Source organism: Pristiophorus japonicus, unplaced genomic scaffold (genome assembly GCF_044704955.1).
Source record: "Pristiophorus japonicus isolate sPriJap1 unplaced genomic scaffold, sPriJap1.hap1 HAP1_SCAFFOLD_29, whole genome shotgun sequence".
Classification (NCBI taxonomy): domain Eukaryota; kingdom Metazoa; phylum Chordata; class Chondrichthyes; family Pristiophoridae; genus Pristiophorus; species Pristiophorus japonicus.
In genome coordinates, this window is record NW_027252668.1 from 2,048,217 (window position 1) to 2,071,924 (window position 23,708).

General features: G+C 51.9%; 1 protein-coding gene across 1 annotated transcript in view; it reads right to left on the reverse strand.

The window, feature by feature from the left end:
* LOC139248251 (matrix metalloproteinase-17-like) overlaps nucleotides 1-23,708 on the reverse strand; it is a 77,251-nt gene that overhangs the window by 35,277 nt on the left and 18,266 nt on the right. The window contains exons 5-6 of the mRNA XM_070872009.1: nucleotides 6,045-6,221; nucleotides 1,785-1,875 (exon numbers count right to left, since the gene is read on the reverse strand). Of these exons, the coding sequence (XP_070728110.1) occupies nucleotides 1,785-1,875; nucleotides 6,045-6,221 (268 nt within the window). The remainder of the gene's footprint in view (nucleotides 1-1,784; nucleotides 1,876-6,044; nucleotides 6,222-23,708) is intronic.

Sequence of the window (23,708 nt, forward strand, 5' to 3'; positions counted from 1 at the left end):
CCCCACAATACCCACTCCCCATATCCCCCAACCCCACCTCTCCCCATATCCCCCAACCCCACCTCTCCCCATATCCCCAACCCACCTCTCCCCATCTCCCCCAACCCCACCTCTCCCCCATCTCCCTCAACCCCACCTCTCCCATACCCCCCAAACCCCACCTCTCCCCATATCCCCAACCCCACCTCTCCCCATATCCCCCAACCCCACCTCTCCCATATCCCCCAACCCCACCTCTCCCCATCTCCCCCAACCTCGCCTCTCCCCATCTCCCCAACCCCACCTCTCCCCATCTCACCCAATTCCACCTCTCCCCATATCCCCAACCTCACCTCTCCCCATATCCCCAACCTCACCTCTCCCCATATCCTCTAACCCCGCCTCTCCCCATATCCCCCAACCCCACCTCTCCCCATATCCCCCAACCCCACCTCTCCCCATATCCCCAACCTCACCTTTCCCCATATCCCCCAACTACCCACCTCTCCCCATCTACCCCAACCTCACCTCTCCCCATCTCCCCCAACCCCACCTCTCCCCACATCCCCCAACCCCACCTCTCCCCATATCCCCCAACCCCACCTCTCCCCATCTCCCCCAACCCCACCTCTCCCCATCTCCCCCAACCCCACCTCTCCCCATCTCCCCCAACCCCACCTCTTCCCATCTCCCCCAACCCCACCTCTCCCCATCTCCCCCAACCCCACCTCTCCCCATATCCCCCAACCCCACCTCTCCCCATATCCCCTACTCCACCTCTCCCCATATCCTCCAACCCCACCTCTCCCCATCTCCCCCAACCCCACCTCTCCCCATATCCCCCAACCCCACCTCTCCCCATATCCCCTACTCCACCTCTCCCCATATCCTCCAACCCCACCTCTCCCCATCTCCCCCAACCCCACCTCTCCCCATATCCCCCAACTACCCACCTTCTCCCCATGCTGCTCAGTCCCACATTCACATAATATCTTTCAATACTAACCTCTGTTCCCTAACCTGTGATTGCATCATCTCCTCTTGTGACTCCATCCTCCACCTCACCACCCTTACTCCTGATTCCATTTCTGTCCCTGTGTGCTTGTGTCCCTGACCGTACCCCCCTTCCCTGACGGTGTGAGGGGAGCTGTCCCTGTGTCCCCGACCATATCCCCCTCCCCTTATGGTGTGAGGAGAACTGTCTCTGTGTCCCTGTGTCCCTAACTGAATCCCCCTCCCCTTACGGTGTGAGGAGAACTGTCCCTGTGTCCCTGTGTCCCTAACTGAATCCCCCTCCCCTGACCGTGTGAGGAGAACTGTCCCTGTGTCCCTGTGTCCCTAACTGAATCCCCCTCCCCTGACCGTGTGAGGAGAACTGTCCCTGTGTCCCCGACCGTATCCCCCTCCCCTTACGGTGTGAGGAGAACTGTCCCTGCGTCCCTGTGTCCCCGACCGTATCCCTCTCCCCTTACGGTGTGAGGAGAACTGTCCCTGTGTCCCTGTGTCCCTGACCGTATCCCCCTCCCCTGACGGTGTGAGGAGAACTGTCCCTGTGTCCCTGTGTCCCTAACTGAATCCCCCTCCCCTGACAGTGTGAGGAGAACTGTCCCTGTGTCCCTGTGTCCCTAACTGAATCCCCCTCCCCTTACGGTGTGAGGAGAACTGTCCCTGTGTCCCTGTGTCCCTAACTGAATCCCCCTCCCCTGACCATGTGAGGAGAACTGTCCCTGTGTCCCTGTGTCCCTGACCGTATCCCCCTCCCCTGACGGTATGAGGAGAGGTGTGAGGAGCAGCTTGTTACTCACTTGGAGCTGGGGTGGGGGGAAACCACATCCGGGATTTTCGGGTTGATGGCCGGGTAGTCTTTTGGCTTTTCTTTTGTTGGCTGCCTAGTCCCTGTCAATGGAGGAGAAACATCGATATATGATGGCGATTGTGTCTGATTCTCTGTCTGATAGAGCCATTGTGTCCGTGTGTGTTTGTGTGTGCGTGAGAGTGTGTGTATGTGTGTGTGTGTGTCTGAGTGTGTGTGTGTATGTGTGTTTATGTGTGTGTGTGTGTGTGTATGTGTCTGAGTGTGTGTGTGTGTGTGTCTGTGTGTGTGAGAATATGTGTGTGTGTGAGAATGTGTGTGTGTGTGTCTGTGTGTGTGAGAATGTGTGTGTCTGTGTGTCTGAGTGTGTGTGTATGTCTGAGTGTGTGTGTGTGTGCCTGAGTGTGTCTATGTGTCTGAGTGTGTGTGTGTGCCTGAGTGTGTCTGTGTGTCTGAGTGTGTCTGTGTGTCTGAGTGTGTGTGTCTGAGAGTGTATGTGAGAGTGTGTGTGTGTGTCTCTCTGAGTGTATGTGTGTGTCTGAGTGTGTGTGTGTCTGTGTGTCTGAGTGTGTGTGTCTGAGTGTGTGTGTCTGAGAGTGTATGTGAGAGTGTGTGTGTGTGTGTGTGTCACTCTGAGTGTATGTGTGAGTGTGTGTCCGTCTGAGTGTGTGTGTGTGTGTCTGTATCTGAGTGAGTGTGTGTGTGTGTGTCTACATCTGAGTGTGTGTGTGTCTGAATGTGTGTGTGTGTCTGCGTCTGAGTATATGTGTGTGTGTGTCTATGTCTGAGTGTGTTTGTATCTGAGTGTGTGAGAGTGTGTGTGAGAAAGTATGTGTGTGGGAGTATGTGAGAGTGAGTGTGTGTGAGAGTGTGAGTATGTGTGTGTGGAGAGTGTGTGTGTGTGTGAGTCTGTGTATGTGAGTGTGTGCGTAAGAGTGTGAGTGTGTGTGTGTGTGAGTGTGTGTATGTGAGTGTGTGTGTGAGAGTGGAGAGTGTGAGAGTGTGTATGTGTGTGAGAGTGAGTATGTGGGTGTGTGTGTGAGAATGGAGAGTGTGAGAGTGTGTATGTGTGTGAGAGTGTGTATGTGTGTGAGAGTGAGTATGTGGGTGAGAGTGTGTATGTGTGTGAGAGTGTGTATGTGTGTGAGAGTGTGTGAGAGTGTGTATGTGTGTGAGAGTGAGTATGTGTGTGAGAGTGAGTATGTGGGTGAGAGTGAGTATGTGGGTGAGAGTGAGTATGTGGGTGAGAGTGAGTATGTGGGTGAGAGTGTGTATGTGTGTGAGAGTGAGTATGTGGGTGAGAGTGAGTATGTGGGTGAGAGTGAGTATGTGGGTGAGAGTGAGTATGTGGGTGTGTGTGTGAGAGTGGAGAGTGTGAGAGTGTGTATGTGTGTGAGAGTGTGTATGTGTGTGAGAGTGTGTATGTGGGTGAGAGTGAGTATGTGGGTGAGAGTGAGTATGTGGGTGAGAGTGTGAGAGTGGAGAGTGTGAGAGTGTGTATGTGTGTGAGAGTGTGTATGTGTGTGAGAGTGTGTATGTGTGTGAGAGTGGAGAGTGTGAGAGTGTGTATGTGTGTGAGAGTGTGTATGTGTGTGAGAGTGTGTATGTGGGTGAGAGTGAGTATGTGGATAAGAGTGAGTATGTGGGTGAGAGTGAGTATGTGGGTGTGTGTGTGAGAGTGGAGAGTGTGAGAGTGTGTATGTGTGTGAGAGTGTGTATGTGGGTGAGAGTGAGTATGTGGGTGAGAGTGTGTATGTGTGTGAGAGTGTGTATGTGTGTGAGAGTGAGTATGTGGGTGAGAGTGTGTATGTGTGTGAGAGTGTGTATGTGTGTGAGAGTGTGTATGTGGGTGAGAGTGTGTATGTGTGTGAGAGTGTGTATGTGGGTGAGAGTGAGTATGTGGGTGAGAGTGTGTATGTGTGTGAGAGTGAGTATGTGGGTGTGTGTGTGAGAGTGGAGAGTGTGAGAGTGTGTATGTGTGTGAGAGTGTGTATGTGTGTGAGAGTGTGTATGTGGGTGAGAGTGTGTATGTGGGTGAGAGTGAGTATGTGGGTGCGACTGCAATGGGTGCATGTGTGTATGAATATGTGTGCATGTGTGAGCGTGTGTAAATATGTAGGTAAGTGAGTCGGTGAGCAGGAGTGCGTGTCTATGTGTCTGTGTATCTGCGTGTGTAGATGTTAGAGTCCTAGAACATGGAAAAGGAGTGAGACAGTGAGAGAAGGTGGAGGGAGTGACACTGAGGGAGGGAGATGGAGGGAGAGACACTGAGATCAGGGAGGGGGGATGGAGGGAGATTGAGGGAGTGAGACACAGAGAGGGAGATGGAGGGAGTGAACACTGAGGGAGGGAGATGGAGGGAGAGACACTGAGGGAGGGAGATGGAGGGAGAGACACTGAGATCGGGGAGGGGGGATGGAGGGAGATTGAGGGAGTGAGACACGGATACAGGGAGAGACACTGAGATCGGGGAGGGAGATGGGGGGAGAGACACTGAGGGAGGGAGATAGAGGGAGAGATACTGAGATCGGGGAGGGGAGATGGAGGGAGAGACACTGAAATCGGGGAGGGGAGATGGAGGGAGAAACACTGAGATCGGGGAGGGAGATGAGGGAGAGACACTGAGGGAGGGAGATAGAGGGCGAGACACTGAGATCGGGAAGGGGAGATGGAGGGAGAGACACTGAGATCGGGGAGGGAGATGGAGGGAGAGACACTGAGGGAGGGAGATGGAGGGAGAGACACTGAGATTGGTGAGGGGAGATGGAGGGAGAGACACTGAGATCAGGGAGGTGAGATGGAGGGAGAGACACTGAGGGAGGGAGATGGAGGGAGAGACACTGAGATCGGGGAGGGGGGATGGAGGGAGATTGAGGGAGTGAGACACGGATACAGGGAGAGACACTGAGATCGGGGAGGGAGATGGGGGGAGAGACACTGAGGGAGGGAGATAGAGGGAGAGATACTGAGATCGGGGAGGGGAGATGGAGGGAGAGACACTGAAATCGGGGAGGGGAGATGGAGGGAGAAACACTGAGATCGGGGAGGGAGATGGAGGGAGAGACACTGAGGGAGGGAGATAGAGGGCGAGACACTGAGATCGGGGAGGGGAGATGGAGGGAGAGACACTGAGATCGGGGAGGGAGATGGAGGGAGAGACACTGAGGGAGGGAGATGGAGGGAGAGACACTGAGATTGGTGAGGGGAAATGGAGGGAGAGACACTGAGATCAGGGAGGGAGATGGAGGGAGAGACACTGAGGGAGGGAGATGGAGGGAGAGACACTGAGATTGGTGAGGGGAGATGGAGGGAGAGACACTGAGATCAGGGAGGTGAGATGGAGGGAGAGACATTGAGAAAGGGAGATGGAGGGAGAGACACTGAGATTGGTGAGGGGAGATGGAGGGAGAGACACTGAGATCAGGGAGGTGAGATGGAGGGAGAGACATTGAGAAAGGGAGATGGCGGGTGAGACACTGAAAGATCGGCGATGGAGGGAGAGACACTGAGGGAGGGAGATGGAGGGAGAGACACTGAGGGAGGGAGATGGAGGGAGAGACACTGAGATCGGGGAGGGAGATGGAGGGAGAGACATTGAGAAAGGGAGATGGCGGGTGAGACACTGAAAGATCGGCGATGGAGGGAGAGACACTGAGGGAGGGAGATGGAGGGAGAGACACTGAGGGAGGGAGATGGAGGGAGAGACACTGAGATCGGGGAGGGAGATGGAGGGAGAGACACTGAGGGAGGGAGATAGAGGGCGAGACACTGAGATCGGGGAGGGAGATGGAGGGAGAGACACTGAGGGAGGGAGATGGAGGGAGAGACACTGAGATCGGGGAGGGAGATGGAGGGAGAGACATTGAGGGAGGGAGATAGAGGGCGAGACACTGAGATCGGTGAGGGAGATGGAGGGAGAGACACTGAGGGAGGGAGATGGAGGGAGAGACACTGAGATCGGGGAGGGAGATGGAGGGAGAGACACTGAGGGAGGGAGATAGAGGGAGAGACACTGAGATTGGTGAGGGGAGATGGAGGGAGAGACACTGATATCAGGGAGGTGAGATGGAGGGAGAGACATTGAGAAAGGGAGATGGCGGGTGAGACACTGAAAGATCGGCGATGGAGGGAGAGACACTGAGGGAGGGAGATGGAGGGAGAGACACTGAGATCGGGGAGGGAGATGGAGGGTGAGACAGTGAGAGATCGGAGATGTAGTGAGGTCTAACCCCAGCACGAGCAGGATACTTACCGTACAGTTGCTCAATCCCATTCACATCGTCCTGAGGGAGTTGGTAATCACCCAATGCTCCCACCGACCCTCCGTAATAAGGACGCATTATCGAACTGCCAGCGGACGAATGGGCCAAACCAACGGCATGTCCGAACTCATGGATGGCCACCGTAAATAGATCTGTCCCTTCGTCACCTGGGGAACAAGAGCGGCCAAAGTCACCGCGGGGAGAAGCTCTGCATCGAACCCGTGCTGTACCTGCCCTGGGAGTGTTTGATGGGACAGTGTAGAGGGAGCTTTACTCTGTATCTAACCCCCTGTACCTGCCCTGGGAGTGTTTGATGGGACAGTGTAGAGGGAGCTTTACTCTGTATCTAACCCCCTGTACCTGCCCTGGGAGTGTTTGATGGGACAGTGTAGAGGGAGCTTTACTCTGTATCTAACCCGTGCTGTACCTGCCCTGGGAATGTTTGATGGGACAGTGTAGAGGGAGCTTTACTCTGTATCTAACCCGTGCTGTACCTGCCCTGGGAGTGTTTGATGGGACAGTGTAGAGGGAGCTTTACTCTGTATCTAACCCGTGCTGTACCTGCCCTGGGAGTGTTTGATGGGACAGTGTAGAGGGAGCTTTACTCTGTATCTAACCCGTGCTGTACCTGCCCTGGGAGTGTTTGATGGGACAGTGTCGAGGGAGCTTTACTCTGTATCTAACCCGTGCTGTACCTGCCCTGGGAGTGTTTGATGGGACAGTGTCGAGGGAGCTTTACTCTGTATCTAACCCGTGCTGTACCTGCCCTGGGAGTGTTTCACGGGTCAGTGTAGAGGGGGATTTACTCTGTATCTAACCCGTGCTGTACCTGCCCTGGGAGTGTTTGATGGGACAGTGTAGAGGGAGCTTTACTCTGCATCGAACCCGTGCTGTACCTGCCCTGGGAGTGTTTGATGGGACAGTGTAGAGGGAGCTTTACTCTGTATAAAACCCGTGCTGTACCTGCCCTGGGAGTGTTTGATGGGACAGTGTAGAGGGAGCTTTACTCTGTATCTAACCCCGTGCTGTACCTGCCCTGGGAGTGTTTGATGGGACAGTGTAGAGGGAGCTTTACTCTGTATCTAACCCCATGCCGTACCTGCCCTGGGAGTGTTTGATGGGACAGTGTAAAGTTAGCTTTACTCTGTATAAAACCCGTGCTGTACCTGCACAAGGAGTGTTTCACGGGTCAGTGTAGAGGGAGCTTTACTCTGTATCTAACCCGTGCTTTACCTGCCCTGGGAGTGTTTGAAGGGAAAGTGTAGAGGGAGCTTTATTCTGTATCTAACCCGTGCTATTCCTGCCCTGGGAGTGTTTGATGCGACAGTGTAGAGGGAGCTTTATTCTGTATCTAACCCTTGCTGTACCTGCCCTGGGATTGTTTGATGTGACAGTTTAGAGGGAGCTTTACTCTGTATCTAACCCATGCTGTACCTGCCCTGGGAGTGTTTGATGGGACAGTGTTGAGGGAGCTTTACTCTGTATCTAACCCATGCTGTACCTGCCCTGGGTGTGTTTGATGGGACAGTGTAGAGGGAGCTTTACTCTGTATCTAACCCATGCTGTACCTGCCCTGGGAGTGTTTGATGGGACAGTGTAGAGGGAGCTTTACTCTGTGTCCAACCCGTGCTGTACCTGATCTGGGATTGTTTGATGGAACAGTGTAAAGTTAGCTTTACTCTGTATCCAACCCCAGAGCTGTAGCTGCCCTGGGTGTTTTTGATGGGACAGTGTAGAGGGAGCTTTACTCTGTATCGGACCCGTGCAGTACCTGCGCTAGGAGTGTTTCACGGGTCAGTGTAGAGGGAGATTTACTCTGTATCTAACCCGTGCTGTACCTGCCCTGGGAGTGTTTGATGGGACAGTGTAGAGGGAGCTTTACTCTGTATCTAACCCGTGCTGTACCTGCCCTGGGAGTGTTTGATGGGACAGTGTAGAGGGAGCTTTACTCTGTATCTAACCCGTGCTGTATCTGCCCTGGGAGTGTGTGATGGGACAGTGTAGAAGGAGCTTTACTCTGTATCTAACCCCGATTTGTAGCTGCCCTGGGAGTGTTTGATGGGACAGTGTAGAAGGAGCTTTACTCTGTATCTAACCCCGATTTGTACCTGCCCTGGAGTGTTTGATGGGGCAGTGTAGAGGGAGCTTTACTCGGTATCTAACCCCTGCTGTACCTGACTTGAGAGTGTTGAATGGGACAGTGTAGAGGGAGCTTTACTCAATATCTAACCCTGAGCTGTACCTGCATTGGGAGTGTTTGATGGGACAGTGTAGAGGGAGCTTTATTCTGTATCTAACCCGTGCTATGCCTGCCCTGTGAATGTTTGATGGGACAGTGTGGAGGGAAATTTACTCTCTATCTAACCGTGAGCTGTAACTGCCTTGGGAGTGTTTGATGGGACAGTGTAGAGGGATCTTTCCTCTGGATCTAACACATGCTGTACCTGCCCTTGGAGTGTTTGATGGGACAGTGTAGAGGGAAATTTACTCTGTATCTACCCCGTGCTGTACCTGCCCTGGGATTGTTTGATGTGACAGTGCAGAGGGAGCTTTACTCTAACCCGTGCTGTACCTGCCCCGGGGAGTGTGTGATGTGACAGTGTAGAGGGAGCTTTACTCTGTACCTCACCCCGAGCTGTACCTGCCCTGGGAGTGTTTGATGGGACAGTGTAGAGGGAGCTTTATTCTGTATCTAACCCGTGCTGTACCTGCCCTGGGTGTGTTTGATGGGACACTGTAAAGGGAACTTTACTCTGTATCTAACCCCGATTTGTACCTGCCCTGGGAGTGTTTGATGGGGCAGTGTAGAGGGAGCTTTACTCTGTATCGAACCCATGCTGTACCTGCCCTGGGAGTGTTTGATGGGACAGTATAGAGGGAGCTTTACTCTGTCTCTAACCCGTGCTGTACCTGCCCTGGGAGTGTTTGATGGGACAGTGTAAAGTTAGCTTTACTCTGTATAAAACCCGTGCTGTACCTGCACAAGGAGTGTTTCACGGGTCAGTGTAGAGGGAGCTTTACTCTGTATCTAACCCGTGCTGTACCTGCCCTGGGAGTGTTTGATGGGACAGTGTAGAGGGAGCTTTACTCTGTATCTAACCCGTGCTGTACCTGCCCTGGGAGTGTTTGATGGGACAGTGTAAAGTTAGCTTTATCCTGTATAAAACCCGTGCTGTACCTGCACAAGGAGTGTTTCACGGGTCAGTGTAGAGGGAGCTTTACTCTGTATCTAACCCGTGCTGTACCTGCCCTGGGAGTGTTTGAAGGGAAAGTGTAGAGGGAGCTTTATTCTGTATCTAACCCGTGCTATACCTGCCCTGGGAGTGTTTGATGCGACAGTGTAGAGGGAGCTTTATTCTGTATCTAACCCCCTGTACCTGCCCTGGGAGTGTTTGATGGGACAGTGCAGAGGGAGCTTTACTCTGTATCTAACCCATGCTGTACCTGCCCTGGGTGTGTTTGATGGGACGGTGTAGAGGGAGCTTTACTCTGTATCTAACCCATGCTGTACCTGCCCTGGGAGTGTTTGATGGGACAGTGTAGAGGGAGCTTTACTCTGTATCTAACCCATGCTGTACCTGCCCTGGGAGTGTTTGATGGGACAGTGTAGAGGGAGCTTTACTCTGTATCGGACCCGTGCAGTACCTGCGCTAGGAGTGTTTCACGGGTCAGTGTAGAGGGAGATTTACTCTGTATCTAACCCGTGCTGTACCTGCCCTGGGAGTGTTTGATGGGACAGTGTAGAGGGAGCTTTACTCTGTATCTAACCCATGCTGTACTTGCCTTGGGAGTGTGTGATGGGACAGTGTAGAAGGAGCTTTACTCTGTATCTAACCCCGATTTGTAGCTGCCCTGGGAGTGTTTGATGGGGCAGTGTAGAGGGAGCTTCACTCGGTATCTAACCCCTGCTGTACCTGACTTGAGAGTGTTGAATGGGACAGTGTAGAGGGAGCTTTACTCAATATCTAACCCTGAGCTGTACCTGCATTGGGAGTGTTTGATGGGACAGTGTAGAGGGAGCTTTATTCTGTATCTAACCCGTGCTATGCCTGCCCTGTGAATGTTTGATGGGACAGTGTGGAGGGAAATTTACTCTCTATCTAACCGTGAGCTGTAACTGCCTTGGGAGTGTTTGATGGGACAGTGTAGAGGGATCTTTCCTCTGGATCTAACACATGCTGTACCTGCCCTTGGAGTGTTTGATGGGACAGTGTAGAGGGAACTTTACTCTGTATCTACCCCGTGCTGTACCTGCCCTGGGATTGTTTGATGTGACAGTGCAGAGGGAGCTTTACTCTAACCCGTGCTGTACCTGCCCCGGGGAGTGTGTGATGTGACAGTGTAGAGGGAGCTTTACTCTGCACCTCACCCCGAGCTGTACCTGCCCTGGGAGTGTTTGATGGGACAGTGTAGAGGGAGCTTTATTCTGTATCTAACCCGTGCTGTACCTGCCCTGGGTGTGTTTGATGGGACACTGTAAAGGGAACTTTACTCTGTATCTAACCCCGATTTGTACCTGCCCTGGGAGTGTTTGATGGGGCAGTGTAGAGGGAGCTTTACTCTGTATCGAACCCATGCTGTACCTGCCCTGGGAGTGTTTGATGGGACAGTATAGAGGGAGCTTTACTCTGTCTCTAACCCGTGCTGTACCTGCCCTGGGAGTGTTTGATGGGACAGTGTAAAGTTAGCTTTACTCTGTATAAAACCCGTGCTGTACCTGCACAAGGAGTGTTTCACGGGTCAGTGTAGAGGGAGCTTTACTCTGTATCTAACCCGTGCTGTACCTGCCCTGGGAGTGTTTGATGGGACAGTGTAGAGGGAGCTTTACTCTGTATCTAACCCGTGCTGTACCTGCCCTGGGAGTGTTTGATGGGACAGTGTAAAGTTAGCTTTATCCTGTATAAAACCCGTGCTGTACCTGCACAAGGAGTGTTTCACGGGTCAGTGTAGAGGGAGCTTTACTCTGTATCTAACCCGTGCTGTACCTGCCCTGGGAGTGTTTGAAGGGAAAGTGTAGAGGGAGCTTTATTCTGTATCTAACCCGTGCTATACCTGCCCTGGGAGTGTTTGATGCGACAGTGTAGAGGGAGCTTTATTCTGTATCTAACCCCCTGTACCTGCCCTGGGAGTGTTTGATGGGACAGTGCAGAGGGAGCTTTACTCTGTATCTAACCCATGCTGTGCCTGCCCTGGGTGTGTTTGATGGGACGGTGTAGAGGGAGCTTTACTCTGTATCTAACCCATGCTGTACCTGCCCTGGGAGTGTTTGATGGGACAGTGTAGAGGGAGCTTTACTCTGTATCTAACCCATGCTGTACCTGCCCTGGGAGTGTTTGATGGGACAGTGTAGAGGGAGCTTTACTCTGTATCGGACCCGTGCAGTACCTGCGCTAGGAGTGTTTCACGGGTCAGTGTAGAGGGAGATTTACTCTGTATCTAACCCGTGCTGTACCTGCCCTGGGAGTGTTTGATGGGACAGTGTAGAGGGAGCTTTACTCTGTATCTAACCCATGCTGTACTTGCCTTGGGAGTGTGTGATGGGACAGTGTAGAAGGAGCTTTACTCTGTATCTAACCCCGATTTGTAGCTGCCCTGGGAGTGTTTGATGGGGCAGTGTAGAGGGAGCTTCACTCGGTATCTAACCCCTGCTGTACCTGACTTGAGAGTGTTGAATGGGACAGTGTAGAGGGAGCTTTACTCAATATCTAACCCTGAGCTGTACCTGCATTGGGAGTGTTTGATGGGACAGTGTAGAGGGAGCTTTATTCTGTATCTAACCCGTGCTATGCCTGCCCTGTGAATGTTTGATGGGACAGTGTGGAGGGAAATTTACTCTCTATCTAAACGTGAGCTGTACCTGCCTTGGGAGTGTTTGATGGGACAGTGTAGAGGGAACTTTACTCTGTATCTACCCCGTGCTGTACCTGCCCTGGGATTGTTTGATGTGACAGTGCAGAGGGAGCTTTACTCTAACCCGTGCTGTACCTGCCCCGGGGAGTGTGTGATGTGACAGTGTAGAGGGAGCTTTACTCTGTACCTCACCCCGAGCTGTACCTGCCCTGGGAGTGTTTGATGGGACAGTGTAGAGGGAGCTTTACTCTGTATCTAACCCGTGCTGTACCTGCCCTGGGTGTGTTTGATGGGACAGTGTAGAGGGAGCTTTACTCTGTATCTAACCCGTGCTGTACCTGCCCTGGGAGTGTTTGATGGGACACTGTAAAGGGAACTTTACTCTGTATCTAACCCCGATTTGTACCTGCCCTGGGAGTGTTTGATGGGGCAGTGTAGAGGGAGCTTTACTTGTATCGAAACCATGCTGTACCTGCCCTGGGAGTGGTTGATGGGACACTGTAAAGGGATCTTTACTCTGTATCTAACCCATGCCGTACCTGCCCTGGGAGTTTTTGATGGTGCAGTGAAAAGGGAGCTTTACTCTGTATCTAACCCTGAGCTGTACCTGCCCTGGGAGTGTTTGATGGGACAGTGCAAAGGGAGCTTTATTCTGTATCTAACCCGTGCTGTACCTGCCCTGGGTGTGTTTGATGGGACAGTGTAGAGGGATCTTGACTCTCTATCTAACCCGTGCTGTACCTGCCCTGGGTGTGTTTGATGGGACAGTGTAGAGGGAGCTTGACTCTGTATCTAACCCGTGCTGTACCTGCCCTGGGAGTGTTTGATGGGACAGTGTAGAGGGAGCTTTACTCTGTATCTAACCCGTGCTGTACCTGTCCTGGGAGTGTTTGATGCGACAGTGTAGAGGGAGCTTTACTCTGTATCTAACCCCGATTTGTACCTGCCCTGGGAGTGTTTGATGGGACAGTGTAGAGGGAGCTTTACTCTGTATCTAACCCGTGCTGTACCTGCCCCGGTGAGTGTTTGATGGGACAGTGTAGAAGGAGCTTTACTCTGTATCTAACCCTGAGCTGTACCTGCATTGTGAGTGTTTGATGGGACAGTGTAGAGGGAGCTTTATTCTGTATCTAACCCGTGCTATGCCTGCCCTGTGAATGTTTGATGGGACAATGTGGAGGGAAATTTACTCTTTATCTAACCCTGAGCTGTACCTGCCTTGGGAGTGTTTGATGGGACAGTGTAGAGGGATCTTTCCTCTGTATCTAACACATGCTGTACCTGCCCTGGGCTGATTGATGTGACAGTGGAGAGGGAGCTTTACTCTGTATCTAACCCGTGCCGTACCTGCCCTGTGGGTGTTTGATGGGACAGTGTAGAGGGAGCTTGACTCTGCATCTAACCCCGAGCTGTACATGCCCTGGGAGTGTTTGATGGGACAGTGTAGAGGGAGCATTATTCTGTATCTCACCTGTGCTGTACCTGCCCTGGGAGTGTTTGTAGGAACAGTGTAGATGGAGCTTTACTCTGCATCTAACCCCGTGCCGTACCTGCCCTGGGAGTGTTTGATGGGACAGTGTAGAGGGAGCTTTACTCTGTATCTAACCCCGTGCTGTACCTGCCCTGGGAGTGTTTGATGGGACAGTGTAGAGGGAGCTTTACTCTGTATCTAACCCCGTGCCGTACCTGCCCTGGGAGTGTTTGATGGGACAGTGTAAAGTTAGCTTTACTCTGTATAAAACCCGTGCTGTACCTGCACAAGGAGTGTTTCACGGGTCAGTGTAGAGGGAGCTTTACTCTGTATCTAACCCGTGCTGTACCTGCCCTGGGAGTGTTTGAAGGGAAAGTGTAGAGGGAGCTTTATTCTGTATCTAACCCGTGCTATAACTGCCCTGGGAGTGTTTGATGCGACAGTGTAGAGGGAGCTTTACTCTGTATCGGACCCGTGCAGTACCTGCGCTAGGAGTGTTTCACGGGTCAGTGTCGAGGGAGATTTACTCTGTATCTAACCCGTGCTGTACCTGCCCTGGGAGTGTTTGATGGGACAGTGTAGAGGGAGCTTTACTCTGTATCTAACCCGTGCTGTACCTGCCCTGGGAGTGTATGATGGGACAGTGTAGAGGGAGCTTTACTCTGTATCTAACCCGTGCTGTACCTGCCCTGGGAGTGTTTGATGGGACAGTGTAGAGGGAGCTTTACTCTGTATCTAACCCATGCTGCACCTGCCCTGGGAGTGTTTAATGGGACAGTGTAGAGGGAGCTTTACTCTGTATCTAACCCGTGCTGTACCTGCCCTGGGAGTGTTTAATGGGACAGTGTAGAGGGAGCTTTACTCTGTATCTAACCCATGCTGTACCTGCCCTGGGAGTGTTTGATGGGACAGTGTAGAGGGAGCTTTACTCTGTATCTAACCCGTGCTGTACCTGCCCTGGGAGTGTTTGATGGGACACTGTAAAGGGAACTTTACTCTGTATCTAACCCCGATTTGTACCTGCCCTGGGAGTGTTTGATGGGGCAGTGTAGAGGGAGCTTTACTTGTATCGAAACCATGCTGTACCTGCCCTGGGAGTGGTTGATGGGACACTGTAAAGGGATCTTTACTCTGTATCTAACCCATGCCGTACCTGCCCTGGGAGTTTTTGATGGTGCAGTGAAAAGGGAGCTTTACTCTGTATCTAACCCTGAGCTGTACCTGCCCTGGGAGTGTTTGATGGGACAGTGCAAAGGGAGCTTTATTCTGTATCTAACCCGTGCTGTACCTGCCCTGGGTGTGTTTGATGGGACAGTGTAGAGGGATCTTGACTCTCTATCTAACCCGTGCTGTACCTGCCCTGGGTGTGTTTGATGGGACAGTGTAGAGGGAGCTTGACTCTGTATCTAACCCGTGCTGTACCTGCCCTGGGAGTGTTTGATGGGACAGTGTAGAGGGAGCTTTACTCTGTATCTAACCCGTGCTGTACCTGTCCTGGGAGTGTTTGATGCGACAGTGTAGAGGGAGCTTTACTCTGTATCTAACCCCGATTTGTACCTGCCCTGGGAGTGTTTGATGGGACAGTGTAGAGGGAGCTTTACTCTGTATCTAACCCGTGCTGTACCTGCCCCGGTGAGTGTTTGATGGGACAGTGTAGAAGGAGCTTTACTCTGTATCTAACCCTGAGCTGTACCTGCATTGTGAGTGTTTGATGGGACAGTGTAGAGGGAGCTTTATTCTGTATCTAACCCGTGCTATGCCTGCCCTGTGAATGTTTGATGGGACAATGTGGAGGGAAATTTACTCTTTATCTAACCCTGAGCTGTACCTGCCTTGGGAGTGTTTGATGGGACAGTGTAGAGGGATCTTTCCTCTGTATCTAACACATGCTGTACCTGCCCTGGGCTGATTGATGTGACAGTGGAGAGGGAGCTTTACTCTGTATCTAACCCGTGCCGTACCTGCCCTGTGGGTGTTTGATGGGACAGTGTAGAGGGAGCTTGACTCTGCATCTAACCCCGAGCTGTACATGCCCTGGGAGTGTTTGATGGGACAGTGTAGAGGGAGCATTATTCTGTATCTCACCTGTGCTGTACCTGCCCTGGGAGTGTTTGTAGGGACAGTGTAGATGGAGCTTTACTCTGCATCTAACCCCGTGCCGTACCTGCCCTGGGAGTGTTTGATGGGACAGTGTAGAGGGAGCTTTACTCTGTATCTAACCCCGTGCTGTACCTGCCCTGGGAGTGTTTGATGGGACAGTGTAGAGGGAGCTTTACTCTGTATCTAACCCCGTGCCGTACCTGCCCTGGGAGTGTTTGATGGGACAGTGTAAAGTTAGCTTTATCCTGTATAAAACCCGTGCTGTACCTGCACAAGGAGTGTTTCACGGGTCAGTGTAGAGGGAGCTTTACTCTGTATCTAACCCGTGCTGTACCTGCCCTGGGAGTGTTTGAAGGGAAAGTGTAGAGGGAGCTTTATTCTGTATCTAACCCGTGCTATACCTGCCCTGGGAGTGTTTGATGCGACAGTGTAGAGGGAGCTTTATTCTGTATCTAACCCCCTGTACCTGCCCTGGGAGTGTTTGATGGGACAGTGCAGAGGGAGCTTTACTCTGTATCTAACCCATGCTGTGCCTGCCCTGGGTGTGTTTGATGGGACGGTGTAGAGGGAGCTTTACTCTGTATCTAACCCATGCTGTACCTGCCCTGGGAGTGTTTGATGGGACAGTGTAGAGGGAGCTTTACTCTGTATCTAACCCATGCTGTACCTGCCCTGGGAGTGTTTGATGGGACAGTGTAGAGGGAGCTTTACTCTGTATCGGACCCGTGCAGTACCTGCGCTAGGAGTGTTTCACGGGTCAGTGTAGAGGGAGATTTACTCTGTATCTAACCCGTGCTGTACCTGCCCTGGGAGTGTTTGATGGGACAGTGTAGAGGGAGCTTTACTCTGTATCTAACCCATGCTGTACTTGCCTTGGGAGTGTGTGATGGGACAGTGTAGAAGGAGCTTTACTCTGTATCTAACCCCGATTTGTAGCTGCCCTGGGAGTGTTTGATGGGGCAGTGTAGAGGGAGCTTCACTCGGTATCTAACCCCTGCTGTACCTGACTTGAGAGTGTTGAATGGGACAGTGTAGAGGGAGCTTTACTCAATATCTAACCCTGAGCTGTACCTGCATTGGGAGTGTTTGATGGGACAGTGTAGAGGGAGCTTTATTCTGTATCTAACCCGTGCTATGCCTGCCCTGTGAATGTTTGATGGGACAGTGTGGAGGGATATTTACTCTCTATCTAAACGTGAGCTGTACCTGCCTTGGGAGTGTTTGATGGGACAGTGTAGAGGGAACTTTACTCTGTATCTACCCCGTGCTGTACCTGCCCTGGGATTGTTTGATGTGACAGTGCAGAGGGAGCTTTACTCTAACCCGTGCTGTACCTGCCCCGGGGAGTGTGTGATGTGACAGTGTAGAGGGAGCTTTACTCTGTACCTCACCCCGAGCTGTACCTGCCCTGGGAGTGTTTGATGGGACAGTGTAGAGGGAGCTTTACTCTGTATCTAACCCGTGCTGTACCTGCCCTGGGTGTGTTTGATGGGACAGTGTAGAGGGAGCTTTACTCTGTATCTAACCCGTGCTGTACCTGCCCTGGGAGTGTTTGATTGGACACTGTAAAGGGAGCTTTACTCAATATCTAACCCTGAGCTGTACCTGCATTGTGAGTGTTTGATGGGACAGTGTAGAGGGAGCTTTATTCTGTATCTAACCCGTGCTATGCCTGCCCTGTTAATGTTTGATGGGACAGTGTGGAGGGAACTTTACTCTGTATCTACCCCGTGCTGTACCTGCCCTGGGATTGTTTGATGGGACAGTGTAGAGGGAGCTTTACTCTGTATCTAACCCGTGCTGTACCTGCCCCGGGGAGTGTGTGATGTGACAGTGTAGAGGGAGCTTTACTCTGTACCTCACCCCGAGCTGTACCTGCCCCGGGGAGTGTTTGATGGGACAGTGTAAAGGGAGCTTTATTCTGTATCTAACCCGTGCTGTACCTGCCCTGGGAGTGTTTGATGGGACAGTGTAGAGGGAGCTTTACTCTGTATCTAACCCGTGCTGTACCTGCCCTGGGTGTGTTTGATGGGACAGTGTAGAGGGAGCTTTACTCTGTATCTAACCCGTGCTGTACCTGCCCTGGGTGTGTTTGATGGGACAGTGTAAAGGGAACTTTACACTGTATCTAACCCATGCCGTACCTGCCCTGGGAGTTTTTGATGGTGCAGTGAAAAGGGAGCTTTACTCTGTATCTAACCCTGAGCTGTACCTGCCCTGGGAGTGTTTGATGGGACAGTGTAGAGGGAGCTTTACTCTGTATCTAACCCGTGCTGTACCTGTCCTGGGAGTGTTTGATGGGACAGTGTAGAGGGAGCTTTACTCTGTATCTAACCCGTGCTGTACCTGTCCTGGGAGTGTTTGATGCGACAGTGTAGAGGGAGCTTTACTCTGTATCTAACCCCGATTTGTACCTGCCCTGGGAGTGTTTGATGGGGCAGTGTAGAGGGAGCTTTACTCTGTATCTAACCCGTGTTGTACCTGCCCCGGTGAGTGTGTGATGGGACAGTGTAGAGGGAGCTTTACTCTGTATCTAACCCGTGCTGTACCTGCCCTGGGAGTGTTTGATGGGACACTGTAAAGGGAACTTTACTCTATATCTAACCCCGATTTGTACCTGCCCTGGGAGTGTTTGATGGGGCAGTGTAGAGGGAGCTTTTCTCTGTATCGAACCCGTGCTGTACCTGCCCTGGGAGTTTTTGATGGGACAGTATAGAGGGAGCTTTACTCTGTCTCTAACCCGTGCTGTACCTGTCCTGGGAGTGTTTGATGGGACAGTGTAAAGTTAGCTTTACTCTGTATAAAACCCGTGCTGTACCTGCACAAGGAGTGTTTCACGGTTCAGTGTAGAGGGAGCTTTACTCTGTATCTAACCCGTGCTGTACCTGCCCTGGGAGTGTTTGATGGGACAGTGTAGAGGGAGCTTTTCTCTGTATCTAACCCGTGCTGTACCTGCCCTGGGAGTGTTTGATGGAACAGTGTAGAGGGAGCTTTACTCTGTATCTAACCCGTGCTGTACCTGCCCTGGGAGTGTTTGATGGGACAGTGTAGAGGGAGCTTTACTCTGTATCTAACCCCGTGCTGTACCTGCCCTGGGAGTGTTTGATGGGACAGTGTAGAGGGAGCTTTACTCTGTATCTAACCCATGCTGTACCTGCCCTGGGTGTGTTTGATGGGACAGTGTAGAGGGAGCTTTACTCTGTATCTAACCCATGCTGTACCTGCCCTGGGAATGTTTGATGGGACAGTGTAGAGGGAGCTTTACTCTGTGTCCAACCCGTGCTGTACCTGATCTGGGATTGTTTGATGGAACAGTGTAAAGTTAGCTTTACTCTGTATCCAACCCCAGAGCTGTAGCTGCCCTGGGTGTTTTTGATGGGACAGTGTAGAGGGAGCTTTACTCTGTATCGGACCCGTGCAGTACCTGCGCTAGGAGTGTTTCACGGGTCAGTGTCGAGGGAGATTTACTCTGTATCTAACCCGTGCTGTACCTGCCCTGGGAGTGTTTGATGGGACAGTGTAGAGGGAGCTTTACTCTGTATCTAACCCGTGCTGTACCTGCCCTGGGTGTGTTTGATGGGACAGTGTAGAGGGAGCTTTACTCTGTATCGAACCCGTGCTGTACCTGCCCTGGGAGTGTTTGATGGGACAGTGTAGAGGGAGCTTTACTCTGTATCTAACCCGTGCTGTACCTGCCCTGGGAGTGTGTGATGGGACAGTGTAGAAGGAGCTTTACTCTGTATCTAACCCCGATTTGTAGCTGCCCTGGGAGTGTTTGATGGGGCAGTGTAGAGGGAGCTTTACTCGGTATCTAACCCCTGCTGTACCTGACTTGAGAGTGTTGAATGGGACAGTGTAGAGGGAGCTTTACTCAATATCTAACCCTGAGCTGTACCTGCATTGGGAGTGTTTGATGGGACAGTGTAGAGGGAGCTTTATTCTGTATCTAACCTGTGCTATGCCTGCCCTGTGAATGTTTGATGGGACAGTGTGGAGGGAAATTTACTCTCTATCTAACCGTGAGCTGTACCTGCCTTGGGAGTGTTTGATGGGACAGTGTAGAGGGATCTTTCCTCTGGATCTAACACATGCTGTACCTGCCCTTGGAGTGTTTGATGGGACAGTGTAGAGGGAACTTTACTCTGTATCTACCCCGTGCTGTACCTGCCCTGGGATTGTTTGATGTGACAGTGCAGAGGGAGCTTTACTCTAACCCGTGCTGTACCTGCCCCGGGGAGTGTGTGATGTGACAGTGTAGAGGGAGCTTTACTCTGTACCTCACCCCGAGCTGTACCTGCCCTGGGAGAATTTGATGGGACAGTGTAAAGGGAGCTTTATTCTGTATCTAACCCGTGCTGTACCTGCCCTGGGAGTGTTTGATGGGACACTGTAAAGGGAACTTTACTCTGTATCTAACCCCGATTTGTACCTGCCCTGGGAGTGTTTGATGGGGCAGTGTAGAGGGAGCTTTACTCTGTATCGAACCCATGCTGTACCTGCCCTGGGAGTGTTTGATGGGACAGTATAGAGGGAGCTTTACTCTGTCTCTAACCCGTGCTGTACCTGCCCTGGGAGTGTTTGATGGGACACTGTAAAGGGATCTTTACTCTGTATCTAACCCATGCCGTACCTGCCCTGGGAGTTTTTGATGGTGCAGTGAAAAGGGAGCTTTACTCTGTATCTAACCCTGAGCTGTACCTGCCCTGGGAGTGTTTGATGGGACAGTGCAAAGGGAGCTTTATTCTGTATCTAACCTGTGCTGTACCTGCCCTGGGTGTGTTTGATGGGACAGTGTAGAGGGATCTTGACTCTCTATCTAACCCGTGCTGTACCTGCCCTGGGTGTGTTTGATGGGACAGTGTAGAGGGAGCTTGACTCTGTATCTAACCCGTGCTGTACCTGCCCTGGGAGTGTTTGATGGGACAGTGTAGAGGGAGCTTTACTCTGTATCTAACCCGTGCTGTACCTGTCCTGGGAGTGTTTGATGGGACAGTGCAGAGGGAGCTTTACTCTGTATCTAACCCCGATTTGCACCTGCCCTGGGAGTGTTTGATGGGGCAGTGTAGAGGGAGCTTTACTCTGTATCTAACCCGTGCTGTACCTGCCCCGGTGAGTGTTTGATGGGACAGTGTAGAAGGAGCTTTACTCTGTATCTAACCCCGATTTGTACCTGCCCTGGGAGTGTTTGATGGGACAGTATCGAGGGTACTTTACTCGGTATCTAACCCCTGCTGTACCTGACTTGGGAGTGTTGAATGGGACAGTGTAGAGGGAGCTTTACTCAATATCTAACCCTGAGCTGTACCTGCATTGTGAGTGTTTGATGGGACAGTGTAGAGGGAGCTTTATTCTGTATCTAACCCGTGCTATGCCTGCCCTGTGAATGTTTGATGGGACAGTGTGGAGGGAAATTTACTCTTTATCTAACCCTGAGCTGTACCTGCCTTGGGAGTGTTTGATGGGACAGTGTAGAGGGATCTTTCCTCTGTATCTAACACATGCTGTACCTGCCCTGGGCTGATTGATGTGACAGTGGAGAGGGAGCTTTACTCTGTATCTAACCCGTGCCGTACCTGCCCTGGGAGTGTTTAATGGGACAGTGTAGAGGGAGCATTATTCTGTATCTCACCTGTGCTGTACCTGCCCTGGGAGTGTTTGTAGGGACAGTGTAGATGGAGCTTTACTCTGCATCTAACCCCGTGCCGTACCTGCCCTGGGAGTGTTTGATGGGACAGTGTAGAGGGAGCTTTACTCTGTATCTAACCCCGTGCTGTACCTGCCCTGGGAGTGTTTGATGGGACAGTGTAGATGAAGCTTGACTCTGCATCTAACCCCGTGCCGTACCTGCCCTGGGAGTGTTTGATGGGACAGTGTAAAGTTAGCTTTACTCTGTATAAAACCCGTGCTGTACCTGCACAAGGAGTGTTTCACGGGTCAGTGTAGAGGGAGCTTTACTCTGTATCTAACCCGTGCTGTACCTGCCCTGGGAGTGTTTGAAGGGAAAGTGTAGAGGGAGCTTTATTCTGTATCTAACCCGTGCTATACCTGCCCTGTGAGTGTTTGATGCGACAGTGTAGAGGGAGCTTTATTCTGTATCTAACCCTTGCTGTACCTGCCCTGGGATTGTTTGATGTGACAGTTTAGAGGGAGCTTTACTCTGTATCTAACCCATGCTGTACCTGCCCTGGGAGTCTTTGATGGGACAGTGTAGAGGGAGCTTTACTCTGTGTCCAACCCGTGCTGTACCTGACCTGGGATTGTTTGATGGAACAGTGTAAAGTTAGCTTTACTCTGTATCCAACACCAGAGCTGTAGCTGCCCTGGGTGTTTTTGATGGGACAGTGTAGAGGGAGCTTTACTCTGTATCGGACCCGTGCTGTACCTGCCCTGGGAGTGTTTGATGGGACAGTGTAAAGTTAGCTTTACTCTGTATAAAACCCGTGCTGTACCTGCACAAGGAGTGTTTCACGGGTCAGTGTAGAGGGAGCTTTACTCTGTATCTAACCCGTGCTGTACCTGCCCTGGGAGTGTTTGATGGGACAGTGTAGAGGGAGCTTTACTCTGTATCTAACCCATGCTGCACCTGCCCTGGGTGTGTTTGATGGGACAGTGTAGAGGGAGCTTTACTCTGTATCTAACCCGTGCTGTACCTGCCCTGGGAGTGTTTGATGGGACAGTGTAGAGGGAGCTTTACTCTGTATCTAACCCGTGCTGTACCTGCCCTGGGAGTGTTTGATGGGACAGTGTAGAGGGAGCTTTACTCTGTATCTAACCCCGATTTGTACCTGCCCTGGGAGTGTTTGATGGGGCAGTGTAGAGGGAGCTTTGCTCTGTATCTAACCCGTGCTGTACCTGCCCTGGGAGTGTGTGATGGGACAGTGTAGAAGGAGCTTTACTCTGTATCTAACCCCGATTTGTACCTGCCCTGGGAGTGTTTGATGGGACAGTATCGAGGGAGCTTTACTCGGTATCTAACCCCTGCTGTACCTGACTTGAGAGTGTTGAATGGGACAGTGTAGAGGGAGCTTTACTCAATATCTAACCCTGAGCTGTACCTGCATTGGGAGTGTTTGATGGGACAGTGTAGAGGGATCTTTCCTCTGGATCTAACACATGCTGTACCTGCCCTTGGAGTGTTTGATGGGACAGTGTAGAGGGAACTTTACTCTGTATCTACCCCGTGCTGTACCTGCCCTGGGATTGTTTGATGTGACAGTGCAGAGGGAGCTTTACTCTAACCCGTGCTGTACCTGCCCCGGGGAGTGTGTGATGTGACAGTGTAGAGGGAGCTTTACTCTGTACCTCACCCCGAGCTGTACCTGCCCTGGGAGTGTTTGATGGGACAGTGTAAAGGGAGCTTTATTCTGTATCTAACCCGTGCTGTACCTGCCCTGGGTGTGTTTGATGGGACAGTGTAGAGGGAGCTTTACTCTGTATCTAACCCGTGCTGTACCTGCCCTGGGAGTGTTTGATGGGACACTGTAAAGGGAACTTTACTCTGTATCTAACCCCGATTTGTACCTGCCCTGGGAGTGTTTGATGGGGCAGTGTAGAGGGAGCTTTACTCTGTATCGAACCCGTGCTGTACCTGCCCTGGGAGTGTTTGATGGGACAGTATAGAGGGAGCTTTACTCTGTCTCTAACCCGTGCTGTACCTGTCCTGGGTGTGTTTGATGGGGCAGTGTAGAGGGAGCTTTACTCTGTATCTAACCCGTGCTGTACCTGCCCTGGGAGTGTTTGATGGGACACTGTAAAGGGATCTTTACTCTGTATCTAACCCATGCCGTACCTGCCCTGGGAGTTTTTGATGGTGCAGTGAAAAGGGAGCTTTACTCTGTATCTAACCCTGAGCTGTACCTGCCCTGGGAGTGTTTGATGGGACAGTGTAGAGGGATCTTGACTCTCTATCTAACCCGTGCTGTACCTGCCCTGGGTGTGTTTGATGGGACAGTGTAGAGGGAGCTTGACTCTGTATCTAACCCGTGCTGTACCTGCCCTGGGAGTGTTTGATGGGACAGTGTAGAGGGAGCTTTACTCTGTATCTAACCCGTGCTGTACCTGTCCTGGGAGTGTTTGATGGGACAGTGTAGAGGGAGCTTTACTCTGTATCTAACCCCGTGCTGTACCTGTCCTGGGAGTGTTTGATGCGACAGTGTAGAGGGAGCTTTACTCTGTATCTAACCCGTGCTGTACCTGTCCTGGGAGTGTTTGATGCGACAGTGTAGAGGGAGCT